Source organism: Orussus abietinus, unplaced genomic scaffold (genome assembly GCF_000612105.2).
Source record: "Orussus abietinus isolate OABI.00-Male unplaced genomic scaffold, Oabi_2.0 scaffold447, whole genome shotgun sequence".
Taxonomy (NCBI): Eukaryota; Metazoa; Arthropoda; class Insecta; order Hymenoptera; family Orussidae; genus Orussus; species Orussus abietinus.
In genome coordinates, this window is record NW_019394611.1 from 39,069 (window position 1) to 51,778 (window position 12,710).

At 40.5% G+C, this 12,710-nt stretch overlaps 1 protein-coding gene across 1 annotated transcript; it reads left to right on the forward strand.

Annotated features, from left to right (window-relative positions):
* The first annotated feature begins 6,751 nt into the window (after positions 1 to 6,751).
* Positions 6,752 to 9,291, forward strand: LOC105697791. The gene is made up of 3 exons (XM_012421446.1): positions 6,752 to 6,865; positions 6,983 to 7,349; positions 8,690 to 9,291. Exons 1-3 carry the CDS (start codon positions 6,752 to 6,754, stop codon positions 9,289 to 9,291), a joined length of 1,083 nt encoding a protein of 360 aa, XP_012276869.1.
* The last annotated feature ends 3,419 nt before the right edge of the window (positions 9,292 to 12,710 follow it).

Consider the following 12,710-nt stretch of genomic DNA (forward strand, 5'->3'; position numbering starts at 1 on the left):
ATTAAACATTTATCTCTTCGTGAAGATAGAAACGTTATTACTGCTGCTGCGATTATTCTTCGTTTTTGTTCGCTCTTGCGGACTCGCATCTGATCGCTGTAAAAATAGAAACATTGCATAGCGAAACAAACATTGATTATAACATGATACTCTTGCGAATTTCCAGCGTCACCCATGTCTGAAATGGCACACTTATGCAGCATTATTTATCTATAATGAAAACTGCAGAGGTTTGACGTTTATATTTAATGGGAGCATGTAGTCTCATATATGTATCCGTGTGGGAAGTATGGAATGGGCTTGTCGAGGAGACGGCGCGACGTGCGTCGGTAGACGAAATTCAGAAAAGAGCGAGCGTGAGCATATCGGCGCAAGACTCTATGAAATAAAACGTAATCGGTCATGATCTTCCCAAAGAATGAAAAGTTGTTTCTCCTTGCGACGTGAATAGAAGCAACATGGCGCCTCACCTGTGTCCGAAACAAAGAGGGAAGATCGTAGGTATGTGGTTAGCAGGAATGAACGTTCGCGACATCGCGAACGCCATTCCCTGCAGTTCGAAGCCTGCCCTCCTCTGGATCAGGCGATACCAAGAGGGAAGTGACCATGCGCTGCATGATCACCGGAGGAACAACTCCGGACCTAGAAAGACCACAGTGACCGATGCGGTGCCTCAGTTGCGACTTCCAATATCCGCACGGACCGGATGGCGACGTCTTAACGAAGCTGGTTATCGATGCCATCGTCCAGCTCGTAAGTCGTATTTAACACCCTTACACCGTGAACTCAGGGTTGCGTTCGCGTTAGAAAATCTATCAACGCCGCGTGAAGACTGGGCGGTGACGATCTTCACCGATGAAAAGGTGTTTTGCTCGTCCGTCGACCGAGCTCTTCACGTTTGGCGAACAAATGACGTTCGGATAGATCCGCTATACGTCATTCCGCACCACACAAGTGGCAGGATAAAGTGTGGCTTGTGAGGGTGGGCGAGCGGTCACCAGGTCGGTGAATTGATGGAAATTTCCATACATATGGACTCCGCTGAGTATATCCGAATCTTGGAAGAAATTCTTCTTCCAAGCGTTCGGGCAATATACCCAGCTGAGGACTTGCCGGTCATCCGCCTGGTGCAGGACAACTCCGCAGTCCACACCTCACAGGCGACACGAGATTGGTTCACAGATCACCCCGAAATTCATCTGGTACGGTGGCCGGCAAACAGTCCAGGTTTGAATATAATCGAGAACGTTTGGGCCGAGATGACCCGATTTTGGGTCCCGACAAGAAAACGGGCGAAGGCCGTGCTAATCGAACACGCCAAAAATGTTTGAGAGGAGCTTCGGCAAAAACCAACATTTTTGGAAAATTTAGTCAATTCCATTCCGAATCGACTAAATCAAGTGATCGACCGCGAAGGATATTGGACGGATTATTAACGTAGGCAAAGAATGGTGGAGGGGTTTTAGCTGGTAGGCTCTCCCTCCCCATGGAGGGAATCCCGCACTCCCCAGCAGCACGTGCAGCTGGGTCTCTATGAAGATTTCCCCTCCACCACGGAAAAAAAAATACCAAAAAAAATTCGTTACGTACAATTATATATAATAATGAAAATTGTAAAATATTGGGACAAGAATAATATTTGTTATTATGTGTAATTATTATAATGTATTTTAAGGTCTTCAGGATGTATCAAGAATTTTAAATAAATAATGCTACGAAGAGATAAATGTTTGATTAATTAATGAAATGTATATACGTATGGACGTTTATGTAACACGTATGCCCAGAGCGAAAAATTTCTTGCTAAGGAAATTTCTTGGCTCCAGTAAAATTGATTTTATAAGAATCATCAGTGTTGCAATCCAAGTGACGGCAAGTTAATATCAAGGGAAAATAATTTAATGTACGAAATTGGTCTCGAGCGTTGAGAATATATATTAATGGAAGTTATCTCATGTTTCGGATGGATTGTTGTATTGAATCAGACACACTGGTAATTCTATTAAATTGTAGTATGTTACAAGAATGTTATTAATTCTTTCAAAGTCTTTCACTTTTCGAAGTGAATCAACTATCCTCGCCAAAAGATTTATAAATAAAAACGGTAACGACGATAAGTCACGCAGACTCTGTGAATTGATTACTGTTTTTGCAATTTGCCTTAATTTCACTTGCTCCTATTCTATGGATAGGGGCCAGTAGAGATCTATCTCGCATCATTGAGATAACAGAAAGTTAATCATTTCAAGTCCAGAGTGATCGAGCATTCTACAATTCCTAGAAGCATNATTCAATATGGGAGCAAAACGTGTGATTTTGATTATAAATATTTTTTAATTTATGAACATATAATAAAAATGCATTTTTTACTTCACGATTATTACCGGACACTTCATTTGGTATCAAAAACACGACAAATTGTTGTAATATTTTCGTTCCGCTAATTCATTATGGGAGCAAAACGTGTGATTTTGATTTTGAATATTTTTAAAACGTTTATAATGTATTCGGTAGATAATATTTAAAAAATGCTGATATTAAAATGAAACGAAATGTTTTGTAAATCTGTTAGAAAAATATGATGAAAACACGTGGAGCTAATATTATACAAATATTATAAAGCTAATATTCTAAAGAAAACGTTCTGCAAATCTTTGAAATGTCTCGTAAATACTTATAAAATGTTACGTTACGGTATTCGTTAAATATATAGAAAATAGAGGACAAATATTTTGTGCTACTATGAATGTAATATTTAAAGAGGAACAATACAAACTTTTTTTGTGCTGTATTTGAGAAAGATTCAACGCTTTCGAGAATGTTAACAAAAGTAACGCCATATACGAATTTCATCTTAGACGTGGACTACGTTGAAAATTCACAATAGTTCACATTATAGCCGACGTCATCGGTTAAATGCATATACGCGAAAAGGAGAGCCAGCCGAAGCGACCCATGTTCCATGCTCCCCCACCAGTGCCACCAATACTTTTTATATCTCGATTAATTTCATTTGAAAATAAACTTATACAAACGATCATAAAATCAAAAACTCACATAAAACAAAAAACGTGTAATAAATGACTCGAATATCAAATTTATAATTCTTCTACGCAATTTAATAAAATAACAATATGATGTTATGAAATTATAAATTGGTATAGAGTTATATAATGAATGTATGCTAATTCACTGTTAAGACATCAAATTTGTAATTTTACTACAACAATGCGTACTAAAAGTGTATGAACTTTATGACTTTCTTTAATCCGCATGACTTTCCTTTATGACTTTCCTTAATCCGTATACCGCCTATAGCGTGCTTATGAGAGAGATGGCCATAGCAGGGGTTGCCGATGGGGGGCGAGGGGACCAAACCCACCTGCTCGATCCCACGCGGCCGCAGGGCACGCGATTTGCCGATTTCTCGCCCGCGCTCGCTCTTGGCTCCACGTTGTAACGCTCTTCTGTCAAGAGACCAGGTGACACGACGGGCAAATTCAAACGCGCTCCTCGATACGCAATGTCTCCTGTTCTACAGGGATCGAGTGCGAATCCATGCGAGTAATCGACGATGGCAATAGTTGCAGCGGAAATAATGAGATGTCCATTTTAATGAATAAATAAATGCACTGGTTAACGAATCGGTTATCTTATCAATTAAATAATGAATTTAATGGCGTATTCACGTTTTTTTACAAGTATTTTTGTATTCATGAAGAACCACTTGTCGCATAAAGTGGAAGAATTTAATGATTCCAAGTTAAGACCGGGCGGGCATTATTCGGGATGTTATTTCAAGCGTCTTGATACGGAATCTCATTGCACCATATTTCAGAGCAATTCGGCCACTTGAAAAGTTTTAACAATTAATAACGCTGTATGCCTTTGATATTTGGGTCGCAGAATTACTCTGACGATTCGCAAGGTCCCGATTTTCTAACCGAAGTCCTCGGTTAAATGCATAATTGCGACGGAGGAGCACCGGAAACCCATCCGGAGTCCAGCTCGGCCGATCGCCGGCGATTCATGGATCCGCGGGGCGGGGAGGCGAGACGCACACTCTCTGTCCTTCATTTTCCGTTCTCGAGAGCGTGCGTCCGAGAGAGATAGCCGTTTTAATTCGCCATCCCTTTCCCCGGTTTGAGACAGATATATGAATCGCCGGTACCCCGAAGTGACAGGAATGGCTTACCGGTGGGGGAGAGGGGACCCTGCCTCTCTGCCGCGACCCGCTCACGTCCACGTGGTTCATGGCTCGCCGATGTCTTGCCCGCGCTCGTTCTTTAGCCTAGATTGTCACTCTTCGAGCCTTCCCGCCGCATGCTTGCACCAATCAGGGCGAAGAGCGAGGGTTCTCAGTCGTCCGACTTCATTCTCCGTTATTATACGTGTTATAGAAATTAATAATTTCGTGCTATGCTCGAATGTTAGTCCGTCTGGTCGGAGTAATAAATAAGGCGGCGAAATTTTCAAAGAAATATATTGTGTGCGTATGTGTGTGTGTGTATTTATACGCATGGAAAATCTACTTTCGGATACATGAAATAACGAAACGTATTACATTAATTTATTTATTTATTTTCGTTTATTCAATTGCGCGAGGATATAATACATATGTATAGAACGTATGCGCGTTGTATCCCACGTCCACAAATTAAGATAATGCAAGTTTTACTATTTCAACTGATGGAATAAAGATTAATTAACGGAATTTGTTATATTACGAGTACTGTTTAAACTTTAATGCAAAGGGTTTGCCAGCTGATTCACTAATAAATTGATAAACCTTTGTCAATTCGGACTTGAACGTATAATTTTTACGTTCCGGTTGGCGGTTGCGGAATAAAATTTATAAAATATATGAAATTCGTTACAGAATCAACTTTTATTACGTTTCCTACAATTTATTTTATTTACAAACATCAAATTTCTTATAAACATTCACTACAGCCTTCTATCCAATTTAAACTTGCCGCTGCTGCAGTTCGTGGTACCCGACCCCACCACCTGGCGGCGCCATATACAGGAGGAAGGCATTCTTGTTCGCCAGTGTACCTCCGTCAATTCCACTGTACCTCCAAAGCCTGTAGCGAAACAGCAAGTTAGAAACAATGGGCAGAGTGCAAAGTCCTTTCAGGCGCCGCGAACGCATGCCTTTGCCACAATATCCGAACCAAGTTGTGCAATATGCAAAGAATCGCACCCGATCTATCGATGTGAGAAATTTCTAAGTCAATCCATAGCAGAATGTATTGAATCGGCAAAGAATGGATCTCTTTGCTTAGATTGTTTATGGCAGAGGCATAGAGCTGCACTGTGCAAAGCCAGCCATTGTCTAACCTGCAAAAAACGGCATAATACTCTTCTTCATTTGCCAACCGTTACACCATCTTTGCAGAACGCCTCCTGACTAAACAAATCAACGTCATTATGCAGCCCCACAACGACCAATTTAATGGCAAACGCATTCTCCACGGAACTATTAGCAACAGCAATACTTCATGTAATAAACAAGGAGGGGAGACCAGTGCGTTGTCGAACCTTGCTTGACACTTGCTCAAATTCGAGCTTCATCACGGAACGATTGGTTGCTTCTCTCCAGCTTCCGAGATAAAATTGCAGCATCCGAATTGCAGGTGTAAATGGCTTTAAAACAGTAACCAATCATGTGGTCACGGCTACCATTCAGTCTCGACACAACAAGTATTCGAGAACATTGAGCTTCCTCACCGTTCCACACATCTCAGGGCTCTTGCCCGCTCAACAAGTTGAGCGCACTCATCTTTCAATTCCCAGAAATTTTAAACTAGCCGACCCAACTTTCTATCTGCCAGCTGAAGTCGATATGCTGATCAGCACTGCCCCGGTCCTATCGATGTTATGTATCGGACAATTCGATCTACCGACCACAAATGGACCAGACTTGATTTTACAAAAACACATTTAGGATGGGTTATCGGCGGCAATGTGCCTTCTGTTGCATCATCATCGAGGCACCATCAAACCTATCTTTCAAATTCGATCGCCTTCGATTTGACTAAATTTTGGGAAATTGAAGAAGTAAGCAGTACTCCACATTTATCGCAAGAGGAAGCCGCATGCGAGCGACACTTCCAAGACAATGTGAGGCGTAATGAAACTGGTCGGTATGTTGTGGCATTGCCATTCAATGAAAGGAAATCATCGTTAGGGAGCTCACGACAGATGGCACTGGAACGATTGAATACATTGGACAGAAAATTCACACTAGATCCTGAATTGCAATCAATACGAGCCCGTAATTGAGGAATACATTGAATTAGAACACATGTCGGAAATGCCGCAGCATCAGGAAAGGTAAGGCGAAGGCATGTATCTCCCACACCATGCTGTAATCAAAGAATCTAGCGCTACCACCAAGGTTCGCGTGGTCTTTGACGGCTCCGCCAAATCAAGCAGCGGATTGTCATTGAACGACACTCTTATGGTAGGACCGACAATTCAAGATAATATTTTCGCGTTAACACTGAGATTTCGCACACACAATTATGTACTTCTCCGCGATATAGAGAAAATGTATCGACAGACGCTAATTCGTGATGCTGACCGAGAATACCAAAAAATATTATGGCAGGACTCAGAAGGAATCATCCTGGCTTATCGACTGAACACGGTTACGTTCGGATTGGCTTGCGCTCCATTTTTACCGATCCGCAGTCTCGTTTAATTACTCGACGATGAAGGTCATAAATTCCCGCTTGCCGCTAAGATGTTGCGACGAGATATGTATGTCGATGACATATTCACGGGTACCTCAACCATCGAAGAAGTCATCCAATTGCCGGATGAGTCCATTGAAATTCTTCGACTTGGTGGACTTCATGTTCGTCAATGGGCTTCAAATGCACCTGAACTCATGAATGGGTTGTCAAAAGAAAACATTAATTTTCAGCTTCACGATGGCTCAAATGCCACCCTCAAAACACTCGGATTACACTAGAATTCGACACAAGATGTGATAGTGTATTCCGTAAAGCCCATTCATATTCAAGAAAAGGTAACCAAACGCACAATATTGTCCGAAATCGCTAAAATCTTTGATTCGTTGGGATTGCTCGGACCAGTCATTGTGATTGCCACGATCATCATGCAAAAAATTTGGCAATTAAAATTAAATTGGGATGAATCAGTCCCTAATAGCATCCATATAGAATGGACCAATTACATCTCGCAACTTTCCACGCTCAATAATGTAGCATTACCTAGGAAAATCATTCCACTTCACGCACAACGAATTGAGCTTCACGGATTCTGCGACGCCAGCGAACGAGCGTATGGAGCATGCATCTACGCGAGAGCAACTCAAGGTAATGGAAGTCATAAAACAACCTTGCTCTGCGCAAAATCTCGGGTAGCACCGCTAAAACCTGTCTCTCTACCGCGTTTAGAACTCTACGGGTCAGTTTTACTGACTAATTTGTACACTACAGTTCGAAAAGCTTTATTCATCGAAATAGATAATGTTGTCTTTTGGTCAGATTCCACCACAATGCTCCATTGGATCAATGCCTCTCCACATACATTAAAGAGTTTTGTTGCTAACCTTGTCGCCGAAATACAGAAGAAAACTCACGTTGGAAATTGGAAGCACGTCAGAACCCATGATAATCCAGCCGATGCATTATCAAGAGGACGATTACCGAACCAATTCATTCAAGATCGATCTTGGCAGATTGGTCCATCATGGTTAAATCAAGATGAATCCTTTTGGCCAGTGTTCTCTCTCACACCGATTGTCGAACTCCCGGAATCACGAAACATCAATTGCTTTATTACGGACGCTGCCGGAAACCAATTTCTGGACAATTATTTTTCAATACGCAAATTACGACGTATTGTCGCATATTGTCTTCGTTTCAAAGGAGACAACAAATTTAAGGGCAAACTGGTAGCCGAAGAACTGGATTTAGCCAACATTTGAATTGTCAAGCTTGTTCAAAACATGGGCATTCGCGAATGAACTAACGGCTTTGCAAAGAGGCGAGCCTCTCCATTGCAAGAGCATGCTCAAAACATTAAATCCTTTTCTAGACAGTGATGGTTTAATAAGAGTAGGTGGGAGACTAAGCAACTCCGACGTACCATATTCACAGCATCATCCCATTGTCTTACCAAAATCGGACCATATCACTTCACTCATCATACGAGACGCACATCTTCGCAATCATCATTCTGGGATTCAGACAACTCTGTATGCAATTCGCCGAAAATACTGGCTGCTCGATGGGCGAAATCAAGTTCAGAGGATAATTCGACTATGCGTTCGATGTTTTCGCGCCAAACCCGCAATTCCGGATTACGTCATGGGAGATCTCCCACGTATTCGCATCCATTTTACCACGTTGGAGTCGATTATTGTGGACCATTTTTTATAAAGGAAAAAAAACACCGGAATCGAAATCGCATAAAGATCTATGTGGCGGTATTCGTCTGTCTCGTCGTAAAGGCGGTCCATTTTGAAATCGTTAGCGATCTCACCACAGAGGGTTTCATCGCAGCATTACGCAGATTTATGGCGAAAAGGGGAAAATGCAGAATTATCTATTCCGACAATGGAACCAATTTCGTAGGGACACATAACGAATTAAAGGAAATCTACGCTTTATTTCAGTCGAAACACATAATAATTGTGTTAAACATTATTTAGCAGACGAAGTCATCTCGTGGCAGTTCATACGGCCATCGTCGCCCCACTTTGGCGGACTATGGGAATCCGCAGTTAAAGGCTTTAAGCATCACATGAGAAGAGTCGTAGGTGATCAATTGTTCACATTCGAAGAATTTAACACCTTCGTGATCGAGGTTGAAGCCATTTTGAATTCCCGTCCATTAACTCCTATATCCACAGATCCTAATGACATCATTGTCCTCACACCTGGTCATTTTTTAATTGGCGATTCGTTAACGAGCATACCCGAGTCTGACTTTAGGTCCACAGCATCCAATAGGCTGTCCAATTGGCAACATATCCAGAAAGTCAAACAAGACTTTTGGACTCGTTGGCACAAGGAGTACCTCAACGAGTTAAACGTTCGCCACAAATGGACCAGAGGCGAACACAACATCAAGGAGGGCTCAATTGTCCTCATCAAAGAAGACAACCTTCCCCCGATGCAGTGGGCCCTGGGAAGGGTGATAAACGTCAAACCAGGGAAGGATGGCATCGTTCGAGCAGTCACAGTGAAAACTGTGACTAACGCCCTGGATCGTTGCGTCAAGAAACTTGCCCCTCTACCTATTGAGGGATAGACACTAAATGCTTAGATAAGGTTGTTACGGGGCGGCCGAGCGGATGCGAGGCCGGGGTAATTCGGATGGAGATTACCCAAATCTTGCGCGTAACGATTATATTAAGTTTGTGAGGAGATTGATCCGAGCGGCTAGATTAATTCCTCTGGTGGGATCTAGGAGAGTGAGGAATAGAAAAGGGGGTGCGGACGAATGGCTATGTGGCTATTGTATTAAGATTTGCGTTTATTCTTACGTGAGGTCTGAACTACAATCAGCTGGAAGGGCACCGGAGGTGCCTTGACCTAATTTCTCTAGATTAATATACTTCCGCGTCGCGGCGGTTCGGGTGTCGCGATAGCGCGCTTGATTCATTAACTTCAACCAGTCAATTCTCAATAAGAGAACGTCGCATACGGATTTCAACAGAAATCACCCGACCATAAGAGCAGCTTTGCTCAGGTCCATATTTATTTAAAAACCAGCCGTACAAAATTAAGTTGGCGTACGATCGTCGCGTTATCGTCGTGTTCGCGAGTTTAATTGCAAATCGCGAGGTCTCGAATTTACGCTCCGAGGACAGCAACAAACGCTCACATGAACCACGCGACGGTACACTGTGAATACCTGATTTTTCCTTTGTCCTTTATTCAGCTAACGATAAAAGAAAGCGAAATCTTATCCCTATCAATTCCCTCCAAAAAATAGACCGGAATGGGATTGAAAAATACGGGAATAGGAATAGAAGCAATGGAATAGGAATAGAAGCAATGGAATAGGAATTTTAATACTCTTTGTAGAATTGAAACAAATTTTTTATTTATTAAAATTACAGAGGTAACTGATTACTGCATACATTGCACGAAATTATTATATCACGTCGAATTTTTTAACCTGACTTCGTAACTTTGCATCTTGTTCATAAATTAACTTGACGTTACTTGAGTCGAATTATGGCCCTTCTTTGAACCTATATAACTTAAGTAAGACCTCTCTTATTTCTATTTCACTCTACGAGTTCTGCTTTCGATCTTGTACATCTTGCTTTATTCAAATTAAGGTAATGTAAAAGTAGCGTCAAAAAGGTATCCTCTATGAAACTTTTCTCCGAACTGGGTGTGCCAAATCGTTTCAAACTTTACAGTGTAAATGTGAAAACTACAGGGAAGGTTCTGGCATCTATTCAATTTCAATTTCATAAAATTTGTTTATAGACATTTTAAACATTCTGTATAAAAATTGAAATTTCATGAGTGTCAGGACTCTTCGTTATAGCCCCAATATTCACGTTCTAAAGTTTGAAACAATTAGGTACACCCCAGTTTGGAGAAATGTTTTATGAACGATTGACCCCTCAGATGCCACTTTCACGTCCATTTAAGTTCCAGGTTAGTTTTACAAGTAGAAGAAATGGAAACATCTGCCACTTTTAAAGTCTAAAGTAGGACCTCAATATATGAAAGTATATCGTGTCAAAATCCATGTAAGATCTACAATTATTTTATTCGAATTCAATACCTGTCGATTCCTTTTAACCTGCGAATTGAACATGTGAGCGTTAACAAAAAATGCACATTAACATTCACTGTCGGACCGACCGTCTGTGCAATAGTTAAAAACCGCAATTCTATCGATTTTAAGGTAATGTAAAAGGGGCATCTGCGGGAGTCAATCATTCATAAAACTTTTCTGCAAACTCGATGTACTGAATCGTTTGAAATTTGACCACATACATGTGGTAGCCCTAAAGAAGATTCTGACACCCATGATATTTTGTAAAAAAAAAAAGTATTCAGATGTGTATGAACGAATTAAAAAAAAAGTTAATTTCATGTATTTCAGAACTTTCTTTAGGGCCTCCATATTCACGTGGTACAGTTTCAAACGATTCAGTACACCTAGTTTTGAAAAAAAATTCATAAACAAAACCTCTTCGATGTCACTTTTAGATCACTTTAAATTCAAATGGACCCGATAGAATAATACTGGAGGAGAATTATATAAATTCATAGGGGAGAGTTGCTTATATCTTATTACCGCTTAAATCGTATCACTACTGGTCTTCTCGCAGGAGTAATAAAAAACTACTGGCTCAGAAAATGGCGAGAAAACTAATAAGGTTAAGATTTAGGCGGTGGCATGGTATAGGCAGCTCTCCTAAACAGTTTTTGACATTGCTAACATATTTCTTTAAGTATGTCTCCTTTTATCTTGTTGATATTATGTATCTCCTTTAATGTGCTCGTCTCCTCAAGGATTAATATTCCTTGAAGAGTCTCGGTCTCCTCCATGGTGCCGGTTTCCTCCAGGGTGTCTCTTCAACTGCTTCTGTCTCCTTCAGTGTCTCCAACTCCTCCAATGTTTCCGTCTCCTCAAATGTCTCCGTTTCCTCAACTTCATTAGGATCGACAGCATTGCCTAAAGGACGGCTATTTTTTTTCTGCGGGTCTGTAAAGTAAAATTTGTATATCATTACGAAAGTTTTTTTTTAATCGTGCAACATATTATACATTAATAATGAATAGTTGATTAGAAAGGTAAGTTTTTTGGGCCTAGTGAAGATACGATAAGAGGAAAAATTAAGTCATTGTTTTACAATCTTAATTCAATAACAAATTATCAAATACTCCGTGTTTACCTTGTCTCAAAAAGTGGCATTAATTCCTGCTGATTTTTTTGTGAAGTTTAAATAACATAACAAGTTCTTGATCGATCAGTTCATTCTCTGAATAGTACAAATAAATGTACTTACTGTCATACACCTATTTCTTTCAGCTGAGCGATTTTCTTAGTTACGTATCTGTTTGTTTTGTCAGCTTCGTCTTCAGCTTGAAGTGGTCATTTTCAATTCTCTAATCAGATAGTAACGGTACATTTCTGTAATGAAAAGTGAAAAAATGTAACATACACATGCAATACGTTAACGTGCACGTTTAATTCAATACCCTTAACTGCACGTAATTTATTAGGATTTAAAGCTCCTTCTGGTTTCTTGGCCTCCCGATTTTTATTACTACTACGTCCTGTTATTGTACTTACGGTAAGTACATCGTAACCGAAGACTGCTACCAAAATATTTCGGACGAATTTTTGCTTTGTCGTTATCTTCACATTATAACCTGCTACTACATATGCATCCTTGGAGATCCACACTCCACGTCCTAAATGAATCTGAAATAGAGAAAAAATACTTTAAATACTATACGAAGACAAGAAGATTCAGAACTAGATCATAAATAGATATTTCAGTTACCTACCCGGTCTAAACTTTCGTGGCCAATCGGCGCAAATGGTCCTTCTTTATTTTGTTCTTCGAGAGTTCTTTCAATTCAGAGAAAATTGCCGAAGAAAAAAGAATATTGAACTGTTTTAAAATAAGAATTCCAACAATAGAGTTATGTACGCTGCGAAAAAAATTTCAGCGAACCAAAGAATTTAAT

Coding starts and splice junctions, on each gene's coding strand:
- LOC105697791 (XM_012421446.1), top strand. CDS start 6,752: ATGTTGCGACGAGATATGTATGTCGATGACATATTCACGGGTACCTCA. Junction 6,866..6,982: donor TTCGACTTGGTGGACTTCAT/GTTCGTCAATGG, acceptor GGATTACACTAG/AATTCGACACAAGATGTGAT. Junction 7,350..8,689: donor CTACGCGAGAGCAACTCAAG/GTAATGGAAGTC, acceptor AACATTATTTAG/CAGACGAAGTCATCTCGTGG.